The 27,393-nt window shown below is 47.3% G+C and overlaps 3 protein-coding genes and 5 non-coding genes across 10 annotated transcripts in view; 3 read left to right on the top strand and 5 right to left on the bottom strand.

Annotated features, from left to right (window-relative positions):
* RPS8 (ribosomal protein S8) overlaps positions 1-3,371 on the bottom strand; it is a 7,101-nt gene extending 3,730 nt beyond the window's left edge. Inside the window, exons 1-2 of the mRNA XM_027648859.1 lie at positions 3,040-3,371; positions 223-386 (exon numbers count right to left, since the gene is read on the bottom strand). Of these exons, the coding sequence (XP_027504660.1) occupies positions 223-386; positions 3,040-3,371 (496 nt within the window). The remainder of the gene's footprint in view (positions 1-222; positions 387-3,039) is intronic.
* Positions 435-549, top strand: LOC113950051. Its single transcript, XR_003528648.1, has one exon. It is a non-coding gene; the product is annotated as a U5 spliceosomal RNA (small nuclear RNA).
* LOC113950050 lies at positions 2,455-2,569 on the top strand. The gene has a single exon (XR_003528647.1). It is a non-coding gene; the product is annotated as a U5 spliceosomal RNA (small nuclear RNA).
* On the top strand, positions 3,281-20,686 carry KIF2C (kinesin family member 2C). Of its 2 annotated transcripts, XM_027649158.1 has the most exons (22): positions 3,281-3,433; positions 3,545-3,639; positions 5,418-5,519; positions 5,749-5,797; positions 7,535-7,576; positions 8,412-8,528; positions 9,255-9,371; positions 9,779-9,879; positions 10,132-10,227; positions 11,228-11,282; positions 11,370-11,532; positions 11,823-11,913; positions 13,478-13,541; positions 14,675-14,766; positions 15,006-15,148; positions 16,563-16,767; positions 17,178-17,288; positions 17,901-17,968; positions 19,171-19,273; positions 19,351-19,467; positions 19,830-19,965; positions 20,160-20,686. In XM_027649158.1, the coding sequence occupies exons 1-22, from the start codon at positions 3,370-3,372 to the stop codon at positions 20,234-20,236; spliced, it is 2,208 nt and encodes a 735-aa protein (XP_027504959.1). In that variant the 5' UTR covers positions 3,281-3,369; the 3' UTR covers positions 20,237-20,686. The 2 variants fall into 2 exon arrangements, with proteins under 2 accessions (XP_027504959.1, XP_027504960.1); XM_027649159.1 differs by lacking the exon at positions 7,535-7,576 and having other exon boundaries at positions 3,282-3,433.
* Positions 15,085-27,393, bottom strand: ARMH1 (armadillo-like helical domain containing 1). 2 transcript variants are annotated; one of them, XM_027649168.1, is made up of 4 exons: positions 26,809-27,393; positions 25,602-25,791; positions 21,451-21,559; positions 15,085-15,202 (listed from the first exon to the last, which is right to left on the bottom strand). In XM_027649168.1, exons 1-4 carry the CDS (start codon positions 26,918-26,920, stop codon positions 15,179-15,181), a joined length of 435 nt encoding a protein of 144 aa, XP_027504969.1. In that variant the 5' UTR covers positions 26,921-27,393; the 3' UTR covers positions 15,085-15,178. The 2 variants fall into 2 exon arrangements, with proteins under 2 accessions (XP_027504969.1, XP_027504968.1); XM_027649167.1 differs by lacking the exons at positions 15,085-15,202; positions 21,451-21,559 and adding an exon at positions 24,848-25,415.
* LOC113950052 lies at positions 23,283-23,397 on the bottom strand. Its single transcript, XR_003528649.1, has one exon. It is a non-coding gene; the product is annotated as a U5 spliceosomal RNA (small nuclear RNA).
* On the bottom strand, positions 23,843-23,957 carry LOC113950053. Its single transcript, XR_003528650.1, has one exon. It is a non-coding gene; the product is annotated as a U5 spliceosomal RNA (small nuclear RNA).
* Positions 24,850-24,964, bottom strand: LOC113950045. The gene has a single exon (XR_003528642.1). It is a non-coding gene; the product is annotated as a U5 spliceosomal RNA (small nuclear RNA).

Below are 27,393 nucleotides of genomic sequence, written 5' to 3'. Positions count from 1 at the left end.
GGGTCACCGCGCCAACACCTCCGGGCGGGGCCCACAGCGCCCGGCATCCCGCGGCGGGGCCGGGCGGGCACAGCGGCCACCGGGGCCGTGAACGGCGGGCGGCTCATTAGCATATCGCTCATTAGTATTCAAGTGATTTGCATGCGCCGTGGGCCGGCAGCGCGGCGGGCCGCGCGAGTTCATTAGCATATCGCTCATTGGTATTCATATTTATGTCTGTACCCAAGGTGCAGTGCGCGCAGTGCCGCGGCCCCGGTGGCGCTTTCCGCCGCCGCTCCCCGGAGCCGCCGCGTCCGAGCGCGGCGTTGGATCCGTGTGTGGGGCCAGGGAAACGGAGTGGGGTGGCAGGGGGCCGAGCCTGCGTACCCCCGCGGTCGCCATGAGCTCTACAGGAACAATTGGGAGTGGGTATGTGCAGGGGAAGAAGTAACGACATACTCTGGTTTCTCTTCAGATCGTATAAATCTTTCGCCTTTTACTAAAGATTTCCGTGGAGAGAAACAAGCACGAGTGCTGAAAAATTTTTTGAGGCTCCATTTCGGTGGAGCTATCCCTATTCTGGTTAAAAATAGAACAATGTAATGTTGTTGGCTAAGCCAAACATCCGCAGGATTACAAGAGGTGGTGCTGTGTGTCCTGTCCTGTCCTGATAGATTCCAACTCCCACTGTATCTTTACTAGACTTAAAGGGTAGATTACTGGGATTGGCTGGATAAGTGCAACCTGAGATCTGAGGTCAATTTGTTCTGATGCCTAAATAGGAAGAAAATAATTCTTCAATTAATATTATTGTAGATAAGGTAGACAGCAGTTCTTTAATGAAAGCTTTCAGGTACACGAAGCACACAGGCACGTGGACCCACCCAGACAGAATTCTCACTCTTTTATCACTTCAACGAATTACCATATCTAGTGGGCACATCCAACCTGAAAACCATTTTGCCCCTGGTACCACCCTCAGAACTGCCCCGTTGGAGCCCCCTCCAAGGGTTCAGGGCCCTCTACCTTGTTTTGACTAAAATATATCTTATTATCCCAAACAGGATGTCCTTGCTAAAAGATCTTTCCTTGGAAAAATTGCTAAACAGTAATTCATTGGAATGTTGCACAAACCATGAGAAAAGACTTTACTAACTGTCTAAAGTGTCTAAGGTGAAAGAAAACTATACAGCTATATTAAAACCTACAAAATGCCTAAAAGTCTTTAGGCATCAGTTCCACACTGAGTGTGGATGACACGCTTGAAGGACAGGGTGCCATCCAAGGGGACCTGGGCAAACTTGGGCCCACGAGAACCTCGTGAAGTTCAACAAGCCCAAGTGCAAGATGCTGCCTCTGGGTCAGGGCAATCCCAGAGAGGAGAAGAACTGGAGAATACAGACGAGAGAACTCCCTGAGAGCAGTCCTGCAGAAAAGGGCTTGGGGGTTCCTGTGGATGGAAAGCTGGACATGAGCCAACCGTGCACAGTCGCAGCCCAGAAATCCAACTACATCCTGGGCATCGGCTTTGGTGAGATCCCACCTGCAGTGCTGCATCCAGCTCTGGGGTCCTCAGCACAGGAAAGACATGGACTTGTTGGAGCAAGCCCAGAGGAGGCCACGAAGATGCTCAGAAGGCTGCAGTCCCTCGCCTGGGAAGCCAGGCTGAGAGAGCTGGGGTTGTTGGGCTTGGAAAAGAAAAGGCTCCAGGGAGACACTACTGAGGCCTTCCAGTACTTAGAGGGGGATTATAAAAAAGAGACAGAACGGCTTTCTACGAAGGCATACAGTGATAGGACAAGAGGAAATAGTTTTAAACTAAAAGAGGGTAGATTTAGATTAGATATTAGGAAGAAGTTTTTCCCTGTGAGGGTGGTGAGGCCCTGGCACAGGTTGCCCAGAAAAGCTGTGGCTACCCCATCCCTAGAATTGTTCCAGGCCAGGCTGGATAGGGCTTTGAGCAGCCTAGTCTAGTGGCAGGTGTCCCTGCCCACGGCACAGCGATGGGGATGAGGTGATCCCTCAGGTCCCTTCCAACCCAAACAATCCTGTTTCATTTTCCTTAGAATTTTTAATTAAATACTTTTTCGTTTTAGTTATTTTAACTACTCACATTTCAACCCGCGAGTTCCTCCCTTTCACCCTTCCCGGGGGCTCAGCACGGGTTTACATCCCACGGCGGAGACCCGCGAGCCCCGTCGGGACTGAGAACCGGGATGGGTCCCGGGCGGAACAGGCTGATCCCGCCCCGCCCCGTTACCGGTGATTTGCATACCCAGGGTGCCCCGCGGTCCCGCCGCTGTCCGGCGATGCGGCCGCTGTCCCGCCCGGGCTGTCAGGGCCGCCCGGTGTGTGCGCCCCGCGGGGCCGGGCCGGGCCGGGGCTGCGGGACCGGGAGAGCCGGGCGGGCCCGTGTCACCCTGACGTGTGGGGCGTGGGGCGGGCGGCGGCAGCGTCGGGAAGGGAGGGAGGGGTATACTCTGGTTTCTCTTCAGATCGTATAAATCTTTCGCCTTTTACTAAAGATTTCCGTGGAGAGGAACAAGTACGAGTGTCGAATAATTTTTTGAGGCTCCATTTCGGTGGAGCTATCCCTGTATTTGTAAAAAATAGAACTCAGCCACAGGTTAATAACTATCTTTCTAAGCACCTTGCACTTCAGGTTGTCTGTGTGCAATTAATGAGAATATAGGGTGTGCCCGGTTTACCAGGTAAACTATATTCTTGCTGATCATTCTGCCATGTTGTTTCAGTACAGTCCGCTCAGTACAGACAGGGTGAGGATTTCTCGGGGAGCCACCCCAAGATGTGCCCCATAGACTAGGGACCTGTCCAGAAACTTGCCCCATGGGCTGGGGACGCTGCCCAACAGCCTGCTCCGGTCACGAACCATCCTGACTGGATGGGGGAGTAGGAAGAGATGGGCCGAGTGTTAAAGGAATATTCTGCCCCAATAGCTTGGGAGCTTTCCCCCGACAGAACCCAGACCCCCTGGTAAGATAGCAGAGTGCTGGAGGGAAAACCGCTCTATCAGCCTCAGAGAGGGCCAAATCGGCGCACCTGTTGGAACCTCCTGTGCTCGCCTTCACACCGACAGTGGCTGGGGCGGCCCCGGCGCCCCCGCCCACCCCAAGCCGCGCTACGACTTCCGCCCCCGGCAGCCGCAGTGCTGCCGGCGCCTCGGGACTACATCTCCCGGCAGGCCCCGCGTCCGACGGCCGACAATCCCCGGGGTGCCGCGGGGGTGGGGCCTGACGGGAGATGTAGTCCCGCGGCGGCTCCCGGCAGCCCCCGCGGCACGCCGGCGCGCGGGGTTTAAACCGGCGGCGGTTGCCGGGCGGGTGTTTCGCTGCTGGGGCGGGACGCGGGTCCTGTCCCGGTGCCTGTGCCATGGACTCCCGCCTGTGCCGCAATGTCTACCCCGGCCTCGTCGTTAACATCCAGCGGAGCAATGGTGAGGGGGGGGTGGGGAGCAGGGAGTCTGCGGGGTCCCGGCTGCCTCCGCCCGCGGGGCTCCCGGCGGCGTGGGGCGGTCGGGCTGGGGCTCAACGCCGGCCTTTTCCAGGTTTAATCCACAAGGCGACGGTGAGCGCGGTGAAAGAGGAGCAGTGCTCCGTGCTGGTGGAGTGGTCTGAGGCCGGCATCACCAAGGGCAAGGAGGTGAGTGGCAGCTGCCCGCGGCCCCTTCCTTCCCGGGGCGCTCCAACGCTCCCGGCGGGATGTGCCTCGGAAAGCCCGGGCTCCTGCACGGCCCAGCTCGGCTCTGCCCTTCTCCCCGCTGGGTGGGCAGCGCTTGTCCCACGCTGCTACCGCTGGCTCCGTGCTGTGCTCGTTCTATACGTAATTAAAGCCATGACACTGACGTGCCAAGGTGGGATGCGAAAGCTGCGGTGCCAAAGCCTTTCAGAGGGAGCAAGGGAGTGTTCGGCCTCTCGCTCGTTTTGAATGTCCCGAAGTGCCAGTTTTTCAGCTCTGTGGGCTGTTTGTTGGCTTTCTGTGCTTTCCGATTTCCCTTAAAACGTGCCACTGCTAAAATACCACGTTAAGAGGGCTGGGTTTGATTTCCTGAATCTCTGCACTGATATGAAGTAAATACTATGTGGGATGAGATGGGGTTGGGGCATTTGAGGCTGACGTAGCTGAAATACCGATAGTGAACAAAATCTCCCCTCGTCACTGAGCAAATGAGCTTTTCCTCCTGGTTTCCCTGGAAATGTGCTCTCTGGAGTTCAGTGAAAATCTTAAAAGTTGCTATTGGTTGGTTCTTTGAAACCAAAGTGTGCATGTGCCTGCTGCATTCAAGTATAAACAACGTGAAAAATCAGATGTAATCTCTGGCTAAATTGCATGTATGTGTTAGGATATTAAATCTTAATGAAGGCTCTTCGAAATCCAGTGATTTTCTTATGTGTTTATGAATATACACTGTGCATGTGCTTACAGACACTTAGAAATTATATTGTCCATGTACATGTTTCTGAGCTAATTCACTTTCAAATTAGCTGCTAACCACTTCCACATAAACCAAATTTTATAGATTGCTTTACTTATGCTAAAAATAGTATCTTTGCACTTTACAGAGCCTATTTGATATTTTTCTCTTTTTATGGACTCTTCTTTTATTTAAGTAATTTGGAAGTTAATTGATTAGTCAAGAACTTCCTGGAGTGGTGCTTGCATTACCCTGTTGGGTGAATTCCAGTTGCAGCTGCTGCAATACCAGAATTTTTGGCATACAGGTGCTTTCAAGCTCTTCAGTGGGGAAAGGTTTGGAAAATGGAATGGAGAGTGACTTGCTGCGTTTGTGCTGAGCCTGCCCTTGGCTGCCTGCTCCTTCCCTGCCTGTGCCAGGGTGCTCTGGTGAAGGCAGGATTATCATTACAGGGGAGGGTTAGTCAGGAGGTGATAACTGGCCCCAGGTGCAATTGCTTGCAATAGCAGGTGAAGATGCAGGTGAATTAAGTCACGGATTAAATGCTGAAACCTTCATTTCCTAAGGTCTAAGCAGCTCTTTGACGTTTATTTCAGTAAGTGCAATCACACAGTAAACACTTAATGCTCTCCTAGCACAGAAGTCTCAGAGCTGCTGAGATTTACTAAGATTAGCAGTGAGAGATTAGACCAGTGGATACCAAATGGGCTTTGCCCATCTCTTCAGAAGTGCTCTATGGCACCTGCAGAGCTGTGTGGTGTTTGGCAGATGAGGGTAAATGGCTTAACTAGCACATTTCACTGGCATATTTGCATGTACCAGACTGTTCAAACAGAATAGGAACAGAACTACTGTCTTGCCCTTCCAGGCAACTTTAACTTAACATCTGTCAGATGGTGGGTAAGGCTTGTTTGCCTGTACTGAAAGCCAGGAGTAGGAAAAAAACCATGTGCTGAGCGGTAGCAGCAATATTCCACTCTGTAAAAACCTGCCTTTGCTCTTGCAGATTGGTATTAATGATGTGATAGCAGTAAATCCTGAATTATCAGAACTACCTGCTGCTGATGCGAAAGAGAACGTCCCTTTGCAAGACAATGTAACTGTACAGGTAAGTGCTTTAAAATAATTTAGTCTCTCCTGAGGTACTAAAGCGTCAACAGCATAGGTCTTGTTATTTATAATACCCTCAGTCTTATAGTCTGAGGTCTCTAACATGCCTTTTCTGTCTCATAGTTAGGCTTTGGTCAGAAATTCTTGTTGTATCAATGTTGCCCTGTAGAGCTGTGCTAGGTGTTTGCTGCTTACTCTGATTGCTTACAGTATTCGTTGTTTTTCAGAAACAGAAGCGTAGAACAACCCTTTCAAAAATTCCTGCTCCACGGGAAGGTGAGCAAGTGGGTTTTTTTTTTTCTTTCCTCTCCTATGTCCCTGTGGAACAGTGCTGGTCTTTCATAATATTCTACTTCAGTGCATCATAAGGCTTCTCATTCAGTGCTAACAAAGAGGAGACCACTTCATACTGACATTTTGGACTCCTGTGGGCAGTAACTTTGCTGGCAGGTTGCTGTCCTGTTCCCACAAGCTGGGGTTTGTTGACGTGTTGTCCTTTTCTGCAGCATTGCTGTAGTTATCCCGTGCTTTAAATGCCACTAGGCAGTTACTGCTGCAGTGAATTTTAAAGTTCCTTATGGAGTTTTGCAAATGCCACAAACAACAGAAGCTAAGTGGCAGTTATTAAGATTAAAGGTGTCAAAAGGAGAGTGGAAAGGACACAAAAGAAATAGCAGTGACAAGTGGATGTCTCGTTTTCACACGGTTTCCCTAGACAATAACTAGAGCTTTATGCTTGGAGACGTGTCAGAGCAGGCAGCCAAAGTGCCAGCTGGTGTGCCCCAGCTCAGAGATTGTGTGTCAGTACAATGTGGTGAGCAAAGCCAGAAGAGAAGATAGAGATGTCAGTGTGGGATTGCTAAGGAATTGTTCTTCCTGAGGTGTCAGGAGTCAGAAAACTCCCATGTTTTTATCTTCTTTTAGCTTATTAGTTGACTCTTTTGGCTTTTTGAACTGCAAGTGGCAGCATTTACAGGTCTATTTGTAATACACTTCCTGATGCTGAGGTTGAATATTTACTAATTTAATGATTCTCTTAAAGTGCATAGTTAGCCAAAACTTGTGCTTCTCCATACAATTGAGCTGTAAACAGAACATCTGGGCTTGTCTGGCCTCTTCTGTTGCATGCAATGCAAGACAGGGAAGCTGGTCCCAGAAGACAACAGTACAAATCCCCTGGCATGGGAGAGGCAGGAGTAGTCCAAAAAGCTTAATGTGTAAAGAGCTGTTCTGTACCAGAGTATCCTGACTTTCCTCAAATTCAGAGAACTCCATAAATTTTGTGAACTGACAAGAAAAACGATGCAGTAAAGTCATGACTGTCTACAGTCAGGTCAGTTAGTGGAGCTGGATAGCCAGCTGGGAAAACAAAGGTGTGTTAATCCAGTCACTGATGGAAAGATGTCCTTGCAAAGGTCACAGCTCTCCTGAAGTATAGAATCTAATTGCAAATTTGAAATACCTGTTGCCTGTCCTACTGGAGGTCCCTGAAGACCTGCTCAGAGCACAGGAGAGAAGCAGTTTTCAGTATTCCTGAAATAATTTTTGTTGTTATAACTAGCTAATGCCCACCAGCGCCAGAGTATCTGTCCTGTTGCAAACCTTGCACTGCACCAATTAGAAAGCTAACACTGGCTTCAGACTTGCTCTTAGACTAAACAAATTAAAGAAGATCAGGAGGTGTCTGCCTCCATCTGACCCAGGAAATGAGAGAAGTAGAAGCACTGCTTTCAGAATTCATTAAGAAATAGATATTGCCTCAGTCCTACAAATCAGTAGGAATTTTGGAGGATGCTGAATATCCACACATACCAGAATCACTCAAATCAGACCCATTTAGATGCAGCAAATCCTCCAGTTAATCTGCCTGTCCAGGAGCACCAGCATTTACAGAAACAGTGCTGCTGTGTGTGTGATGAGAACAGGTTTGGGCATGTGTGACAACAGCAAATGGAATAAAAATGCCATTCTTGAGTATAATGAAACTGATGCTTTTTGTTTCTAAAATTGTAGCAGTCACATCTAATGTTTCTGCAGATGAGCAGAAGATTCCAGGTAAAGAGTTAACAGACAGAAGCACTGAATTTTGTGGGTATGGTTCTAAGGAATTTCATTCAAAATTTAAATGAACACTTGGTTTCAAACAGATCTGGTGTCCTTTGAAATCATGGTGATTAATTCTGGTAATTGCTAGTCATGACAGGTGAAGGGAGTTCCATCATGCACATCATGATTTCTTTTTTCATATAAGATTTGCTTTTTGGTTTCTTACATATTTTTGAGGGGAATGTTCCAATCCTTCCCCTAGAAAGCTTTCCAATGGACTTGGTCTCTCAATGAAAGAAATACCTTGGTGTGTGACAATGGAGAGTTGCCTACAAAAGGACCTTTTTCAAAGGTTTTATGTTGTGATTATACAGAGTCTTTCAGCTGAATTCAGTGTTATGGGGCTCCCAGTTCACTGTGCACCACACACAGTCTGTGTGTGGGTGCCCTGAAGGTGGGTGGGCGCGTGGTGCCCTGTCACCATCACAGAGTTAATTCACAAGTGTGAAGTGCCCTGCAAGTGTGAAGCTTCAGAGGCTTTCCCAGTTCTGACTTGTAACTTCCTCCTTCCTAAGTATCAAGATGCTGCAACTGCCATAACCTTATGTAAATCCTTAGTGGTATCTGAGAGAAATTCATTGGAATTGCAAACCTGGAATGAACTGTTTGCTTTTCTATAGTGGTGTATTTAATGATCACTTTTCACCCACCTGCACTGTTTTGTCCAGCACTTTGTTATTGGAAAAGGTCCTTTTAACCACACCTTATTCCTCACTGTTCTGCACTTTGTGAGCACTCCATCAATTGCAAGTGTCTGAGTGTCCCTGGATTCCTGTTTCCAAAGCTGTGCGTGGCCGTTCCAGGATGTCTGCTGTCACAGAGTCTCAGTGCATCCAGGAAGATGAGATGGTCGTAGATCCCAGCACTTCTGTGCAAGCCAGAAAATATTTGTCAGTTCCTGGTGAGTGGAGAAAAAACACAGTGAACTCTCACTGTGAAACAAGGTGCTTTGTGTGCATTTAATTAGGCAAACTGCAAATCCCAGGGGCATGAGCAACCTGTACTCCTTCACAGATAAAACAAGAGTCCCAGAGGTCTGCCACTATGCAAATACCCAGAGCTCCTACCTGAAGGGGTTTCCAAAGGACTTTGGAAACAATGCTGTGCATAATGATGTACTTTATCAGCCAGAGAGCTGCAGTTGTGCATGTTGGGTAGATGTGGTATCTGTTCAATGTGGGGCTGGAGTGGGAAGAGAAGTGCCTTAATACTGCTGACAATATACTCTGTAAATATACCAGTCGCAGTTTTACCTACATGGGTTGAGTAAAGCAGAAACTTGAGCCTCCTTGAATTATGAAATTCTAGTTATTTATTTTACCAGGCTACCCTATGAATAGCTGAGGGCATGCCTTGCATGTTAAGTTTGCAAAAATCATTGAAATAAGAGGCTTGATACTAAATTCTTCTCTAATTGGTGAGGCCTTGATTTGCAGCATTGAATAAAAGTTGGTGATTGGCAAAGAATTTAAAAGTTTACTTGCACATTTGCCACAGGTTTTAACTAGTTCTCTCTCCTGATCTGGATGTTGAAGAATGCCTGTGGTCCATGAGGCTTTACAGATTGCAGAATCATTCTTGATATTTGAGATTTAATTATTGGTTTTGGTCTGGCTTCTTTCTGCAGCTGGCCGAACCAGGGCTAGCAGGCTGGGCTGTGTTCCAGAAGCCTCACTGCCAAGTGTAAATGAAAACACAGAGAATCATCTGCCTGCTGCTAGAACGAGCACTTCAGGGAGCCCAGGTACCAGGGAGCAGTGGATAAAGACTGACTCGTCAGTCAGCAATGAATCACTATGTGATTGCTGCTTTGTATACTCCGAGACTAAAGCTTTGAAAAGGTGACTTTGGCAGCAAGATTGAATATCTTGAGTATCTTTTTATTAAAAATGTGTAACTCTGTTATACTGGTACTGCCTCAGAAGTGCTGCCTTTGCTGTAGAGTGGTAGCGTGACTTCCAGGGCAGTTTCCTTGGTAGGTAGATCTGGTTTGGGAAGGAAGTCCTGCAAAATTCATGACCATCCTTCTGAAGATGATTGTTTCCTGTACAAGTTAGTCTGCCAGCAACCTGGAAAAGCTGAAATATTTGTCTTGTACTTTAAAACCTAGTATGAAAATTTAGTCCAATGAGCTGTTTTCATTTTATCTAGTTAGGAGAAGATCTAACATTGTGAAAGAGATGGAGAAAATGAAAAGCAAGAGAGAAGAAAAAAGAGCTCAAATCAGTGAAATCAGGATAAAACGAGCGCAGGTACTCTACAATACACCTGTAAGGGGAAATTCTATGGGACAGTGTACCACAATAGTTGAAACTAAAACAAATGTATTTTGGACAGGCTTTGTTCTTACGAGGTTGTACATAAGGATGGATTGATTCTAGTTTCAGAAAGTTCAGAATCTTGTGAAATGCTTCTAATTACATACAGGTGACTGCTTAGGAGGCTCTATGGCTTTTTTGCTGTAACAGATCAATTACCTTCACATCCATGGTTTTTCCACGCAGGAGTTTGACAGCAGCTGTCCAAACTGGGAGTTTGCACGTATGATCAAGGAATTCAGAGCAACTTTAAACTGCCAACCAATATCTGTAGATGATCCAGTAAGTAAATACTGAGGCTACTAACTGCAGCCTGTAGATGGACTTCATTTTGTACTGAAAGTTTGGTATTGAGCAGCTGGTATATCACTGCACCTTGGAAATCCTCTGAGCATATTGTGAGCTTGAGGCACCTGGTGGTGTGTGTGAGGTCACTTGCCTTCCCCTTCTAGAGCTAAGCTGCCTTGCTTTACTGTGCATATGACACTAGTGAAGAACTTGCCCTTCAACAGTTATCATGCAATGATTTGTGAGCATCAATGTCATTCAGAGTTTGTAAGTGGCAGAGCCACTATAAGTATAGGCATAATTTAAAATGCACCATTGCTCTATTACAGAAGGTGTTTAATACATGTAAATCATATAATAAGTGATTTTTAAACTCGGTTAAAAAGCGGAGGAGCAAAAGTAGAGGTCAAAAACTAGAAAAACCAGGCTTGGTCAGGATCTTCAGCAACTGAAAAATAATGTACATATTGCTGTGTGACAGGAGAGGAGCTTGTTACCTTCTGCCTCATCCGATGGCACATGCACTTCCCAGCTCACCTGATGTGTAGCTGTGCTGCACAAATAGCTTAATTTATTGCATCAGTAAAGAACTCTGGGTCAAAAAAGACCTCCGGGGTAAATGAAAGTATTAATTTGCCTGAATTTGACCATAGTTGCAGTACTGATATCACAGATTTTTCTGGAAAGCTGACCAGGGTCTAAACTTTCTACTATTTCTGCTACAGAATATTTGAGGCACTTTCTGTAGCATAGCAGCACTTCCACTTGATATGTTGGAGAACACTACATAAAGGTCAATCACTTGCAGTGTTTCTTTTGCACTGAATGCTCTTTAAGACTGATATCCTTTCATGAGAGGGTCTGACCAGTAGCAGAGGCAACACTGATCAGCACACAGAAAAGTAGATGTAAGGGGAGCATTGCATCTCTGTAACATGAAGTAGGTGTGAGTGCAAGTGGGAAATAATGATTTGTTTTCTTACTTTCCTTTTAGATAGAAGAACATAGGATTTGTGTCTGTGTGAGGAAGCGCCCTCTCAATAGGCAAGGTGAGTGTACTGACCAAGCAGCTCTATCTTGGAGCAGTTTGACATTTTTCAGTCTTGTTAAAACTGACCATCTTTTTCTGTCAACAGAACTTCAAAAAAAGGAGTGTGATGTGGTCACTGTTCCGAGCAAGTGTGTCCTGATGGTGCATGAGCCAAAGCAGAAAGTAGACCTAACCAAATACCTTGACACCCAGACATTTAGATTTGACTTTTCATTTGATGAAACCTCTTCTAATGAAATGGTGTACAGGTAATGCTTGCTGCTTATTGGGAACAGCTTTCAGATAGAAGCATGGAGCTAAGGGTAGATAGCATTCTGGCTTAAAGAAACTGTTACCTGAAATAAGTATTAAAATCCTTTTTGGAGGAAGCCAAAGGACTGAAAAGTCTAAAGCTTGTTTTTGGCATGGCTTTGCTGATTTCCTAAGGATTTGCTTTTATTTAATTTTTTATTTTTTTTTTTAGAGAAACTGATGACAATGAAGCAGGATGTGAAATGTTTGCCTTAATTTTTTTCTGTTTTACCTTCTAAATATCCAGATTCACTGCTAGGCCTCTTGTAGAGACCATCTTTGAGGGTGGAAAAGCGACATGCTTTGCATATGGCCAGACAGGCAGTGGCAAGACACATGTAAGTTTTTCTCCAAGGTCTCAAATTTTCTACCTTTAAAGTATTTTAAAGCTCCCTGATGCTGATCATGAGTAGGATTGTTATAAGGCGTTTGGATCTTGGTTTTATTGTCTTAAAGCTAATACTTTGTTAGATGTTAACTCTTCTTCTGTAGCTTTATGTATTAGTAGGTTTCCTTTGAGATTTTAAGGAAAATTTGTACTAAAATCTCCCCATAGCTGGCTTTTTAAAGACTTAGGATGTCCTGACATGTCAGTTTTAGTCATGGCTGTTCCTTGCCTCAAATGGCTGTTGCTTCTTAACACTCGTCTATAAAGTGGGGCTGTTATCCTACATCTGAGACAAAGGCTACTGCCTATCCTGTGTTTTGAGCTTGGAGGCATTCCAAAGACTTCAGCAATTATACAAGAATAAGCCTCTTGATGCACATAAACACTTAATATGCTAAATTTGCCCTCTTCACAAATTTGCTTTCTAACCACTCCTTCCAGTCTGCCAGTTGCAGTTTCAAGAGATGTGAAAGCTGTTTTCTGTCTCAAAGGTGACATGCTCTAAATTTTCAACAGCTGTGTTGTCTTTAACATTCTTCTTCTGGGAACTGTGAGGAAGGATCCTCACAGTATAATAATGGAGTCAAATCTGCTGTCCTGTTCTGCAAAATCCCTTTACCTCAAACAACTGTTGATCTTGATTGGACTAGGCTAACCTGCTGCTCAGGTAGTTGCTGTTTTTCTGGTGTTAAAGCCAAGTTTTAGGCCAGGATCTCCTATTGTTAGTGTTATGTAGTGAGCTGTAGATCTCTTCCTGTAATCCAGAAGAAAATTTGGAAGCTTATAAAAGTCTGAACACAGGCTGCCTTCATTGCACTGGAAAGGGCAGACAAACCTGTTCATCTGAGTATTGTTACAGGAATACACCTGTGAGGCACTAAAATCATAGGTGATGAAGTTACTTTCCCTTCCCAATCCTAGGGCAGAACTAGTTCAAGGACAGCAGCCCTACCTTGAGGCTGGAGTGTTGCACATTAAACTGGCAGATTGAGCTGTGTTTTAAATAATTGACTCCGTCTCATCTAAAGGTTGGTAGAGCAGGTCACTAGAACAGCACTAACTGAAAATGTTGTTGGGATTAAAGGTACCTTGGTCAAAGGAATTAAAGATATTGTCTGCTCTAAATTTGCATTTTGATGTCATGTGTTAACTTTTGCAAGTAGCAGCAAAAATGTTACTCAACTTATGTCCTAAGAAATGAGGCTTTGTCTCTTCTGACCAGAGGCTGTTTGGTTGCACTGTCAAGGCCATGCATTTTCCTTGGAGGAACAACTACTTTGACTCTGCAGCCAGACCCTTACAGGCATTCAGCTGTTGCTTTGTGTAGTCCAGATCTTCTTTCTGAACTGATAGGGAAGCAGCAAATTAATTTTATCCTGAGTTGCACTGTGTTCTAATCATCTTGCTGACGTTGGAGCATATCTATGGTAACTTCCTAGTCTATTCTTGGGACTGAGATCAGGTAGGCTGACTTGTTGGTACCACACCTGACCTCTGGCCTTCTCTCTTCACAGACTATGGGTGGAGACTTCTCTGGGAAAATACAGAATGCCTCAAAGGGCATATATGCCTTTGCCTGTAAGTTGATTCTTCTATAGATACAAAAATCAAATTAGTGCTTGTTTTTCTTAAATAGATAAGACCTGGTTTTGTATGGTTATTTAAAATGTGCCCAGTAGAAGACACATAAAGTATTTGTGTTTTCAGTAATAAGTGCCGGTGTTTGCAGGAGGTATGGTTAATTTTTTTATTGGTTTCACAAAACATTTTCCCTCCAGCCTTTAAGATCCACACTTAACTCACCAAAAGATAACTTGTTTTTGAGGCAAGGAGATGACATGTTCTCTAGTTTGGCATTTTCTGGGCTGAACCATTTAATTTTGATTCTTCTGCTTTGCTTGTGTCTCAGACCGAGGACAGTGTTTGGAAAAAAACTGACTTGAATGCAACACAACTCCATCCATTTCTGATATACATCCTTTTGTGTAACAAGTTTTATATGCTGGGTTTCTTCCTGTAAGTGTTAGACACAAAAAACTTAGCCCATACAAAATGATTTCAGAAAATATGCTTAGAAGCCCCTCCTTGATATACTGCTTAGAAAGCACCAAAACTCCTGACCTCTACCTTCCCTTTAGAAAGGCATGTTGTGAAAGCAGTCTGTGCAGCAAGGCAGCTGAAACAGAAGCAACTGATGGCTGATCTCTGAAAAACAGTTATGACTGGCCCTGAAGGAGTCTTTGCTTTTCAGCTGAGTTTCAAAGTCTGAAGCCTAATTGAGAAGTTACACTGGATCCAGCCACAGGCACAACTGATCTGGTACATTGTCTCCAAACTGCAGCAAAGCAGATGCTCAGGAATGCATGTTTCCTAGGCTTTCTGAAAGGAGCACTTGAAACACAAACACATGACTCCTTCAGGCCTGTCCAAAACAATAGCAGATCCCAGTGTTCCCCCAGAGCAGTAAGGATTGCTGTCTATGGGTGACATTAGCAGTAGAAACTTCTGTATTCTCCTGTTTTCAGTCTCTGGATAAGGATGTTGCTGAATCTGTTCTCCAGATGGTAGCTCAGCACTGATTTTTCACAAGCATTTGTTTGACTGTCATTCAGCTGCTAGACACTGCCTTATGGCTGTGCAATATTTGAAAGTAGATCAAATAGCAGCTAGAGTGTGTTTTAAACCAGTTAACTTCTGCCCTTCTTCACTAGCACAAGATGTCTTCCTCCTCCTAAGCCAGCCCAGGTACAGGAGTCAGAATCTGGAAGTCTATGTGACTTTCTTTGAAATATACAATGGAAAGGTAAGACTTTATTTTTAAATCTTGACCTGATTTCTTTGGTTGAATATTTCATAGGTAGCTGAGCCAAACTTACTACTTTCTGTAGTTCTATGTATTCCATTGATCTTAGTGTGTGTGGAATTGAATTGGCAGGCTATGATAAAGGTGTTGTTTCTTTATAGCTTTGTATAAAGACACTGCAAAATACTTCCAAGGAGACCTTGTTCAGATTTGCCTCAATCTCGTTGCCTGAAATATAGGTGTTTGACCTCTTGAATAAGAAGGCCAAGCTTCGAGTCCTGGAGGATGGCAAGCAGCAGGTCCAGGTTGTTGGTCTCCAAGAAAGACAAGTTGGCTGTGCTGAGGATGTCATCAGAATGATTGCGATTGGCAGTGCCTGCAGGTTTGGTTGCCTTGAAACCACTAAGAGTGGTCATGTCCTCTTGTATCTCCACATCTAGAAAAAACATATGATGTCTGCTGCTGGTGCTTTGAGACTTAAACAGAACCTTGTTTTCCCAGTAACAGGTGGCACCTCTGCATGAATTCCAGAAGGTGGTTACCCAGTAATGGGGTGGGTTCAGCCTGGCTGCCATAAAGGAAAGTCAGAGCTCATCATTCATATGTCCTCACGTAACTCCAATGAGAGAAACTATTCACATGAGGACATGGCTGCCTTTGTGCTTTCTAGGAGTATCAGCTACTTTACAGGAATACAATTAGCTCCCTATGGGCTTGTCAGATCAAGTAACAGCAGCTGGCATCAACCACAGTTGCAAAAATGCTTTGGCTTAACTGCAGACCAGATGAGCTTATTCCAATGACAACAAAAATGCTGCATGTCATTCAGGAATCTTGTCTGAAGAATCCTAGAGAGCAGGTGCCAAGGGACAGCTGTAGGCTTGGAACATCATCCTGGCAGGAAAGGCTGTGGTTGGGGCAGCTCTGCCTTTGTACTGGTGTTTTTAATTGGGAGCTAAAACCTGTATTACCAAACCTGTATTACCTGTTTCAGTTAAGCTGCAGCCCTGTGGAAACATTACTAGGCAAATGAGAAGTCCTTTGCTTCTGTACTGCACTGCATGTGCAGATATGCACATCCTGAAAGCTCATTCAGCACTCTGCTCTGCATCCTGTTTTGGCTGGCAATTCAGTCATGAACTCTTTTTTTTTAGCCTTGCTTTAGGACGACCTCCCCTCCCTTTCCCCCATCAGTAGGGATCCAGGTGGGACAGTGAACCTGTCAGCATTCTCAGAGAATAAATTACAATGAAGGTCACAGGCAGGTTTAACTTAAAATGCCAGTCTGTGCCTTGCAGTGATGGGACAGGTGCAGCTGCACAGCAGAGGTGAAGTGCCAAGCCAGCTTGGCTGGAGAAAGGGATTTACCACGATTGTAATGTGCTAGAACAGCTAATGCTGTTTAGTGGGAAGCTTGGCTGAGCTTACTATAAAATGGCAGATGCATTAGGAAAATGACATGTGGCTGTGCTGAAGGTGTGACTTCCAGCTCCAAGTGCCTGTGAGGCATTAGCATCAGAAAGGCATTCCAGTGTAGGCTGGCTGAATTGAGCCAAGCAGCTTAAATAGCCTTACATCTCTATAAACCAGAGTGCAGGTTCATGTTTTTCACAGCAGTCCTGTGCTCTTGTATCAGAAGGAACTCCATAATTCACACAAACGTGAAGTATTAATGTGTGGGATAAAACCTGGGAGGTTAAACAATTTAATTGAATGGCTGCAGGTCTTGTCTGGTGCTGTCAGGACCTGTTGTCTCTCGTGACAGTTCTAATGCTTGTTTGCCATCTTTGCTGTAGGACGTCTGGGCAGACTTTTGCAAATGCCAGCTCTTCACGGTCACACGCCTGCTTCCAAATCATACTGCGCCAAAGAGGACAACTGATTGGCAAATTTTCCTTGGTGGATCTGGCAGGAAATGAGAGGGGGGCAGACACAGCTAGTGCTGATCGGCAGACACGAATGGAAGGTGCAGAAATCAATAAGAGCTTGCTGGCTTTGAAGGTGAGCTAATAGGTCAGGGAGCAAAGAGTGATAATCCACGTATGGATTCTGTTCTACTCCAGGGTTATCTGCACAAGGGAAAAGAACAGCCAAGAAAATATTTAGTATGTGACCAAACCTGAAAATGGGGTATACTTTCATTTAGAGTGTTTCCAGGAAAGCAGTGCAGACTTGTCAGGCCAGACACTGGTATAGCCTCATTCAAGTTATCTTTTTTTTTTTTTTCACATACCTGCTGTCCTGTGACAGTCAAATACCTGGTGTATATTTTAAAGGCTATGAAGGACTACAGAGATGTGACCATTTTTTGTTCAGCCTGTTGGGTTTACCAGCAGCTGGTGGTTGATAGCCTGCAGAGCTGTCTGAGGAGAGATGCCAATACTGCGTTCACAAGACTTATCTTTTCTTAGGAGTGTATCCGAGCTTTAGGGCAGAACAAGTCTCACACCCCTTTTCGGGAGAGCAAGCTGACCCAGGTGCTAAGAGACTCTTTCATAGGAACAAACTCAAGGACCTGTATGGTGAGTATGCATGTCAAACACACTGCTTATGGGTTCTGCAATTTGACCAAATATCTGCACACTCTTCTAGAATGAGCAGATTTTGAAGTCAGAAAGCTTCAGATCTCTCTCTCTCAAAAAAAAACCCCAAACAAAAAAAAAAACACAAAATAAAACAAACAAACCAAAACAAAAAACAAACAAACAAACAAACCCCCACAAAAACAAACAAAAAGAAAAACCCAACAAAACAACAAATTCATACAGTTTCTTCACAGAAACTTGCCCATGGTGACTGAGATAATAAATTGGTGAGCTATGCCCAGTTCCCATAGAAGCAGAGCTGCAGAAGACACTTTCATACAGTGAATCTGTAGGAGAGTCTGGTGTGCTCTCAAAGGGCTTTTCTTCCTGCGGAGGGTGATTCACAGTGGTGTACACAAAGCAAGTGGAAAGTTTGATATAGGGCTCCTGGCATGTCCAACAGAAGCTATAAAGAAAAATGGACTTGACAATGTGTCAACTCTGACCCTTTGTCCTAAAATATCCCAGCTGTGTGGTGAGATCTGTAGAACCATTAACATGAACAAAAGTCAGATGTGAGAGTCACTGAGGTTTCTGTTCTGTTTGCAGATAGCAATGATTTCTCCAGGCATGAATTCGTGTGAGTACACCTTAAACACGCTGAGATACGCTGACAGGTAATGGCCTTTCAGACCTGGGGATTCTAATCTTGCTGCAAAAGGTGTTTTGGCTGCTTTTACTCTGACCTTTGGAATCTCAAGTTCTTTTGTATTGTTTGTAATGGCAACCTGGAGGTTGGTTGTTAGGAGCAAATTATCTTAGAGTTGTCATATGAAACTAACCCGGGTGTTTTCTGTGTGTGACATAATAGAGATGTGTAAAACCATGAGTAATGCCTCCTTTCCTCAGAGGACTCTCCTCTCATGGTAAACTTTGGACTACCCTGGTTCCTGTAGGAGGTTTACTCTGTCCTGAATGGTTACCTCCATGCCCTTTACTTTTTGTAGTACTTGGGGTCCTGTCTGTAAGGATATGCTAAGAATGTGTCACAAATGAGTGTTTAGGTTACTCGAAGAATCACTGGCAAAGGTATTGGCAAAAGCAGGTTTAAAAATAAAGTGAAAGTACAATGGTTTGTTGGCAAGGTTCACTCTACCGCTTACTAGGCATAGGCAGTTAAAGCACACAGAGAAGAATCAGACTAAAATCAACCTAAAATGATCTGCATGGAGGCTGGGGAATGGAAAAAGGGGAAAGGATGGGAAAACAGTAAGGAAAAAAAGGAATAAGGAAGACCCTTCTTCTGAGTCACAAGGTTCAGAGTGGACCCCCTTGCCAAGCTTAGCCCTGGACTTAACCAATGGTTTAGGTCTTAAGATTTAACCACACTTAATCCATAGCCTAATTGAAACAATTTAACAAAAGATTCTATAAAATTTACTATAACCACAACGATAACTCACAGGCCTAACTTACTTATGAATCTAATGTACTTAAGAATCTAAGAGAGCAACCTTCACAGTATATTTGCTATAGCACATTCACACTGGCACACCCTCTGACCTGAGGGACTGTGTACGAGCTGTATGTACCACCTGCTGTGAAGGGTTCAGTCCGAGCTCAAGTGGTGTGTGACTGCCAGAGTGGATGGTCGGACAGGAAAGTTTTTCCTTAATGCAAATGTCTCTTGGCTTTCCTTCTCATAGTCTTCAGGGGTATCTGCCCATGTGAGCTTGTTTGGAGGGTGCTAATGTGCAATGTTTTAAGTGCAGCCGAATGTCTCTTGCTGGGCAGTGACTGATTGGAGCAGCTGCTCTGTGATGCTGTAGCTGAGAAACTGCTGGAAGAAGAATTTGAGTGACAAATCTTCTTGTTGCAGAGTGAAAGAGCTCAGCCCTCATGATGGAGGTAGTGACATGCAGAATCAGATGGAGACTGAGGAAATGGAGACTGGTGGAGAAGGCTTGGGTCTTCAATACAGTGTACGTGTGTGCAGTGGGCTGAACAGAACTCAAAGCTGGGAACAACTTGCTGTTCTTACGTGTGCTGTTTCTTTCAGTTCTCCAAGGATGAGGAGGAAGATCTCTCTCCCCACATGTTCAACTATCGTGAGGCTATGACTCAAGTTAGTGAACGGGAGGAGAAGGTTGTAGAACAGCTTAGAGAACTGAGACAGGTATGTGGAAGTGGCAAGCCCAGCCCAGGCTGCCTTCTACGTGTTGATAGCAGCTTGCCTTGTCTGAGCCAAGTGCTGCTGGGGAGGCTCTAGGCTGTAATGTACAGTGGCGTTACTTTTTCCTCACCACCAACTTTTTCCTGTGGTTTCCTGCCCAACTGGTTAAACTGGGGTGTTTCAGTGCTTTTTGGACTGCTGGATCCTCTTCCTCTCCAACTAGCAACTTCTACTTGTTGCTAATGAGCACTGACTGCTCCTGGTCTGCAGAAGCTCAGCTCTGTTGGCTGGAGTGCCAGATGTGAAGCAACTAATTGAATTTCCAGAAAGTCAACTTCTCATTGCTGTTATCCCTGTAAATATAGAGAATGATGACAATGATGACTGAAGTTGACTGCCTCCTGGGAATCACAGAGAAACCAGACTATGATCTCGAGACCTTTGTGAGCAGAGCTAAGTACTTCGTAGAGGACGGCTCAAGAAATTTCCTCAGCGTTAGAGGTATGTGAGTGCCTGTCTCTGACTAGCACTGTCACTAATGCTTTTCCAAAGACCTGAAAGTAAACCCAGCATACCTGTGGGGGGTTGAGCACCCAGTCCTTCTGCATAGCTCTCAGCTCTGCTGAGAGGGATAGCTGGGCTGGGGAACTCAGCTTCCAGGTCAGTCACCCTGTCACTCCTATCTTCCTTTACAGAAACACTGGATGCCCTGGGGGCTGCCATGCAACTGGAGGAGCAAGCCAGCAAGCAGATAAGAAGGCAGAGGCCTTAGTCATTACAGCAAAATCTGGTTCACAAGCAATCTTTCACGCACTTGTCTTGTCTTGCATGTCTGTCAGTGGTTTGTGTCAGTCGTTTTAAATGTGGTAGAGTGTCTGCAGGTCACGTGTGCCCAAGGGCAGTGAACATGGCAGCCTTTTTCTCCATGGCCTGTATCTGGGGACTCAGCAAAGTGCTAAAATGCACTCACTACAAGGCTTGGGGAGGAAGCCTGAGGGTCTGCAGTCTCTGCCTGAGAGATGCCTGGCATCTGGCCTCTTGCTGGTGACAATGGTGTCCCCTAATAGAACTAAATACACATGTATAGTACATAACCTTTCCAGATGTGCTTGAAGCACTGCAAAAGTGTTGCAAGTTTTGCTTTTCTAGAAACAAAATGGACTATGTGATTGTAAAACTCAGTATTTTAAGAAGTTGAATAAATAAATGTTCTTGGATTTAATTATCTTCTGTCCTATAAAATATATTTCTTGCTGATTTTGGTAAAGTCTAACAGCCCTAAAGACTGGCTGGTTGTATAGAGAGGCTGATTTCTTGGATGAAGTTTTTTTCCAAAGTCTTTATACTTGTAATGTTTACATAAAAATCATTCAAAATAAGTTTTGTCTCTTAATTTTGAGATCTTGCTGGGTAGAACTTGCCTAACATGAGGGAAGCTAGTTTAGAGGGTACCTATCCTCCTATATAGTGAGTGGCTCAGTTATTTTATCAGGTAAGTAGGAAGGGCCCTGTGAGACTCCTGTAAGACTGGAGCTTATGGAGATTTTGAAGATAGCTGCAGGATCTTATTTTATATTTCTTCATATGTTTCCCATTTTATGCCACATAAAATACACAAAGATGTTCAGTAGCCCCCCAACATCTGTATTTGAGGGCAGAAATGCAAAGCTGGGCCCTGGCCCATGTGTGCAGTCTGGGTACTGGTGGGTGTATATACCCTGTCCTCTGGGAAAGAGCAGGTTGGGGAGATAGTTGTGAGACATGTGCTGCTGCCTGCTCTTTCCTATTTGTTCAGCTCAGGCCAGGGGTTGTCTTGGAAAGAACAAAACAGGCCTGCAGGCTCTAGGTTCAGCAACACTGGATGCAGCTATGCAAGCATCAGATTACAAAGGGATCCTTCTACTATTATTCCATCTTTGAGCTGTCTTCTCCCTCTGAAAGTTAAGGGTGTAATTTCAGTGACAGTGCATCCAGCTCTGCACCCACCTTCTGTGGACTGCATCCTTGCCATGTCTCTGGGGATGCTGACTGTAGGGGAGGCCAGTTATTCAGTCTGGACTGGATCCATTTTTGTGTGCCAGGTATCAGGATGGGCCTGGAAAAGACAGCAAAAGATCTTTGTGGGATGTGGGCAAGCAATAGTCATAAGCAGCTAAAGAAGGAATCCCTTAACCCCAACAGGATCCTCCTCCACAGCTGGGGCACTTTGTGATGAGCAGTTTAGGTACTGGGGGCAGTGTGAGGCTGAGCACTCTGAAGGTTTCTGAACAGTCAAAGCTGACTTGGATCTGGGCTCTGCCTGCATCATACTCACATGGCACAACCAGAGTAAAAGGGCTGTTATGCCCTGCCAAGTCTGGACATAAGAAGGATGGTCCTGTTCTGCTTCAGGTGTTACTGCTTTTGGGTTACCCAGCCCTTCCCCGTGATGCCTGGGTGCAAGAAACAAAGTATTGCCCCTTGTTTGTTCTACCTCCCCACCCTGGACTTAATATTGTTTACTAATCTGCATATCTAATGCAGGAGCCAGAGACCTGATTTCTAGGCCATCAGCCCCCTACCCTGGATGGGGGAAGAAGCACACAACAAATGGAGTCTGGGCCTCTTGGTGCAACCCTAATTGAAAATGCTGTGTCCAGCCCTAGTGGCACCAACAGATAGGAAGAAGAGTCCCAAAATAAACAAGAAATGTTTGGCTGTGCATGGATTAGCAATCACTGTTTAATGATTGGCAAGAGCTTCCTAGTGTTTATTAAAGTCTGGCAAGTTTCTTGTGTGACCAAAAAGAACACAGGATTCAAACACACCACCACTGTTACTTCTGCATAGACTGGAAGACTCTCCACGAATGTCTCCCTACCCACCAGGGTTTTCTGTCATCTGCTTTTACAGGAAAAGTGTTCTGACAGCACTATCTTGTGGACACTATGGGAAATTCATACTGAATGAACCGATTTTAGCATAAATTGCTGACTTTCCTTAAGTATTCTGCAGTCAGTTGTGGACACTAGGTTTTCTAATGGGTGGCTGATGTCAAAAAAGGGTGTTTCACAGGTATGTGGAGAATACAGGGGCCATGAGCAATGCAGCACCATTCAGCCCTGCGTGGGACCTATATTGCTTCTAGGGCCAGCCATAGGAGGTGACAGCAAGCAAGGCCAGAGCAGACTTCACATCTCCCTGTAAATAAAACTTCAAGCCAGCTCCAGTGTCAGTAGCAGGGAGCATCTGAGCAGTACTACCTGCAGGCAGTGACTGCCCCATTCCTGAACTCACCCACCCCTGAGCAGCTTTGTGCTGGAGAGTTAGCACAGCTGGGGTACTCAGCCAGGGAGCACTGCCAGAAAGAGGGGTGAACCCTCTCCAGGAGGAACATCTCCCAGTCCTTTCCTACCCAAAGGAAGCCACGTCTCTAAGGTCCCTTCTGTGGTCCTGTAAATTTTGCTCTAATGTCTCACCCAATGACTTTTATGGCAGCCAGGGTGAGCCCTACAGATGAGAGACCCTGAGAGAAACACCCTGCTGGTCGCCCTGGCTGGTCACAGATAGGTGTGTGCTTGGGGACCGTGGTGAGCTATTGTACCTTTGGCAGTCTCGTCGCAGCAGGTAAACGCTTTCCTCATGGGGGGGGTGGGTCAATAACGAACCAGGACCCGAGCAGCGTGAGAGATGCATGAATGGACAGATATGACACCACCCGGTGACCGATGCACTGAGGAGCAGGAGCAACACCCTCTATCGCTAAAGGCGGTTGTCCCATATTTCATACACCTGTTACAATCACATTTATAGCTCTATTTTTTACCAAAAATAGGGGTAGCTCCACCGAAATGGAGCCTCAAAAAATTATTCGACACTCGTACTTGTTCCTCTCCACGGAAATCTTTAGTAAAAGGCGAAAGATTTATACGATCTGAAGAGAAACCAGAGAATACCCCTCCCTCCCTTCCCGACGCTGCCGCCGCCCGCCCCACGCCCCACACGTCAGGGTGACACGGGCCCGCCCGGCTCTCCCGGTCCCGCAGCCCCGGCCCGGCCCGGCCCCGCGGGGCGCACACACCGGGCGGCACCGACAGCCCGGGCGGGACAGCGGCCGCATCGCCGGACAGCGGCGGGACCGCGGGGCACCCTGGGTATGCAAATCACCGGTAACGGGGAGGTGCCGAGGAGGAGGAGGAGGAGAGGTGTGGGTGAACTCCGTGGGCACCAGCCCCAGTCCTGGAGCAGATCCCTTCTCCCCACGGTTGAATCAGAGGGATCATCTCCTCCTCCGCTCCACAATGCAACTTTGTAACCCGACAATCACTCTCACCACGCCGTACGCGTTTGTGAAGGATATTTAAATAAGCTCTCTCTGTTTTTAACCAAAAATAGGGGCAGCTCCATCGAAATGGAGCCTCAAAAAAGTATTCAACACTCGTACTTGTTCCTCTCCACGGAAATCTTTAGTAAAAGGCGAAAGATTTATATGATCTGAAGAGAAACCAGAGTATATAGATCATAATTCCCGCACATGGACCCCCTCCCTGGCGCTGCCCCAGAGGACACGGCGACCCTCCCTCCCCTCCCCTGTCGCCTCCCCCGGCTCGGCCCCAGCTCCCCGCCCGTTCCACACCCCCGCCGGCCCCAGCCCCGGCCGCGGCTCCGAGGGGCGGCTGTCGGCGGGGCCGGCCCGGCGCTGCCCTCACTGCACCCCGGGTATGCTGATCGCGCCGTGCTGGGGAGGCCGCGCCCGGGGCTACCTGCCCTGCTGCTGGGGCGGGGCGGGCCCGGCGGGGACAGCGAGGGGAAGCGGTCGGGGATGCTGGAGGAGCCCGCCTCCGGTCGCACGGTTTCCTCGGCAGCGCGGCGCAGAGGCTGAAAGTCGGCTCCGGGAGAGGCCGCCGTGCGCCTCTGCCACGGAACGAAGGGAGGGCGGTCGCGGTCGGGCCCAGCGCACGGCGCTGAGCCCCGGGCGGTGACGACCGGGCTCCTCCGGGATCCTCCCGGGTCGCGCCAGCAGCGCCGGAGCGGCGGCCCGGGCGGGGCTGGAGCGCCCGGAACAGCGGGGCAGGTTCCCGGCTGGCCGATTCTCCCGGAGCCCGAACGGCCGGCACGCAGCCGCTGCGCTGCACCGCCCCTGCCCCCCCGGCCGCTCGCCCACGTTCGAATGGGACAAGGGTGATGAGGGGGCCGCCCTGGCCGGGGCACGGGAGCTGCGGAGGGACTGAGTACCGGGGTCAGCGTGAGCACCGGCGCGGAACCGACCCCGCAGCAGAAATCGGTCCTATCACTGGAAAGGGTCAGAACTGTCCCTTCTCTACACTGCAACATCACGAACTGAGCCCGAATCTACTATAGTTTTCTATCACTATTTGATATTCTATTTTTAACCAGAAGAGGGTTAGCTCCACCGAAATGGAGCCTCAAAAAATTATTCGACACTCGTACTTGTTCCTCTCCACGGAAATCTTTAGTAAAAGGCGAAAGATTTATACGATCTGAAGAGAAACCAGAGTATACCGTGAGTCGCCCCCTTGCACATACGTAGTCTCAGCTGCTTCTCTATAGGTCATGGCGACTCTTTGACCCCCGGTTCCACCCTCCGCTTCCCCGGCCCGTTCACCCGGCAGGGACTGGCCCGGCCCCGCACCGGGACCAGCAGCCCTGGAGAGCGGCGGCACCGAAAGGTTTTACCGGGGCTGCGGTACCGGGCGCGGTGCACCCTGGGTATGCAAATGAATGAATACTAATGAGGCGGCGCAGTCCGGCGGGAGGGGAGTCTGGGGATATGTGGTCGGGAGCTCCTGAGCTCGCCCTTCACCCCCGCCACACTTGCCCAGGCCAGCCACGGCCTGCCCCAGAGTGCCCAGGGTGGGTACACAGATCCTGCTTTCCTAATCCAGGTGCACAGAGCGCAGCACGCCCAGCACGGGCTCGTTGAGGGCACAGGGCACCTCTCCCACCATATCCTGGGGAGAAAGGGCAGAGTGACAGGGACAGCCTTCACAGAGTTCTCCAGGCAGTTCTCTTCCAGGCTCCGGGGCTGCTCAGAGCAGCCCCAGTGCCAGGGAGATGCGCACAGCTCCTGTCTGGGCAGGAAGGATTGGCACAGATGTAAACACTTCCCATTTCTCCCCACAAGGCTCAGTACTCACCTGTACGACCCTGAGCATCGGCAGAGCCCGTGCTGGGCCTGTGGAGAGGTACAGAGCCGCACACCTACAGGGTAGACCTGGTTCTGGTACTTGGGATTGTCACGGCCTGAAGAGTCCAGCAGAACCTGTGTGTCTTCTTGACCCTCTGCTTTGTTGGAAGAGGCCAAGAACTTGGCGAGGTCTTGTACCCCTATGCAGACAAAGAGATGCCAACTCATGTGCCTGGAGGAGAATGAGTCACCCATCTCAGCTGTTTCACTGCCGCCCCAAGAGAACCCAGTATCACATCCCACTTGGAGTGTGGCTCAAAGAGCCAGGAAAAAAATTCTCTGCCCTTGTCAGGAGCCACACCATCAACTGGAAAACCAGCTGGCAAAATTCTCAGCTGGTTTAGGTGGCCAAGGAAGGCCCTTCTGCGCGTGTTTACGGAAGCAGAGTCTGGTGCTGGAATGCCAAACAGAGCTGCTAAGGATCCCGCTGCTGATCCTGCTGCTTCGTCTCTCTTGGAGGAAGGTGTGACAGCATGTATCACCCATGGCCTCTGACAACATCCTCCAACTACAGAACTAACAGGGTTTGGCTTCCATTGGCAAGGAGAAAAAAAATGTTGTAATGCTCTTTCAAAGATACGAGCTGCAAAACCCTCCCAGCCCAGAGGGGAACTCTGGGAAAGTTTGCAGTAGGTGAATGCTGCAGGTAAGAATAGAAACTGTTTTGTGGTTTTAACGGGAGGAATTGCAGCCAGCAGGGCAGCAATATTGTGCCGATATGACTGTGAAGAAAGTGAGTTTGTTAAAAAATGAGAGGGGATGAAATGCAGGCACTCAACAACAGCTGAGACTCTGAACTCCTTCCAGCCAGACCAGCGCTGCAGTGATCTGCCATCCGCAGGTGGAGGGGTGGGAGTGGTTCAGCACAGCAAGGAACCCGGGGGTCAGAGGTCAGGGAGAACATCCTTGCCTGAATTAGGGCAATTCCTAAATAGATGGACGCTGCCTACTGCAGCTTTCACAGATGAGCTCCTTATACTCCCTACCAGCATCTGCGGTGAGCAGCAGCAGCTTTACAGACTCCCTTTTGTCCTCTTCTTTCAGGTGGTTCAGCCTCGATATTTCCAGGGGAACCGAGACACTTCCTATCTCCAGAAATTCAGTAAGGTATCTGTGGCTTCAAGGCTAGAGGGAACAAAGCCAGAAGTGTCTCCTGCCTTGGAGCCCATCTTCCTCTGCCAGCAGGCCGTGCTCCTGGGAGCCATCACCTCCTGCCTCGCTGCAGCACGTGGAGGTCTGAACTGGGTACTGTCTCTTGCAGGAGAGCATGGATCTTCCTCTCGCAGGCAGGCAGAGGCAGCACGCTCATCCCAGTGCAAGAAAAACACTAATTCTACGTTCCTCAGAGACAGGTTACCTGGCTTTCCCTTCAGTTTCATCTTTAGATAGCCAGGTTGGTTTTCAAACCTGCAGAACATGGCTGGATAGGAATGTCTCCATGCAGAGCTTATTCTTTAAACTAATTTTTGGTAGAGAACTTGCCCCTCTTCTCCATCTCACTACCACACAGCACCTCCAGCTGTCTGAGGAAACAGATATGCCATCCTGAGCCATGCTGTTAGGTGAGCCAGGAACAAACTCCAGGGAGAACTCCAGCTCCACTCTGGTTCTGCCTTACTTTTAATGAAGCTGTCCAGGACGCAGCTTTGAGCAACTTTGTGGGCACTATCCCATTCATGCAAGAAAACCATGAGCTTCCTGATGGCTTCCTGCTCTTTGACAGAAATCGGGATCTCTTCTGC

The sequence above is a fragment of the Corapipo altera genome, unplaced genomic scaffold (assembly GCF_003945725.1).
Source record: "Corapipo altera isolate COAL_440 unplaced genomic scaffold, ASM394572v1 112, whole genome shotgun sequence".
Taxonomy (NCBI): domain Eukaryota; kingdom Metazoa; phylum Chordata; class Aves; order Passeriformes; family Pipridae; genus Corapipo; species Corapipo altera.
This window is presented reverse-complemented; position numbering and strand designations above follow the sequence as displayed.

Excerpts from the sequence above, each read along its gene's own strand:
- KIF2C (XM_027649158.1), top strand. The coding sequence starts at position 3,370 with ATGGACTCCCGCCTGTGCCGCAATGTCTACCCCGGCCTCGTCGTTAAC. Across the intron at positions 11,533-11,822 it reads TCTAATGAAATGGTGTACAG|ATTCACTGCTAGGCCTCTTG; the intron begins GTAATGCTTGCT and ends CTAAATATCCAG. Across the intron at positions 19,468-19,829 it reads AGCTTAGAGAACTGAGACAG|AGAATGATGACAATGATGAC; the intron begins GTATGTGGAAGT and ends CTGTAAATATAG.
- ARMH1 (XM_027649167.1), bottom strand. The coding sequence starts at position 26,920 with ATGCTCTCCTGCAAGAGACAGTACCCAGTTCAGACCTCCACGTGCTGC. Across the intron at positions 25,792-26,808 it reads AGAGGAAGATGGGCTCCAAG|GGGTACAAGACCTCGCCAAG; the intron begins GCAGGAGACACT and ends TTGTCTGCATAG. Across the intron at positions 25,416-25,601 it reads CGATGCTCAGGGTCGTACAG|GATATGGTGGGAGAGGTGCC; the intron begins GTGAGTACTGAG and ends CTTTCTCCCCAG.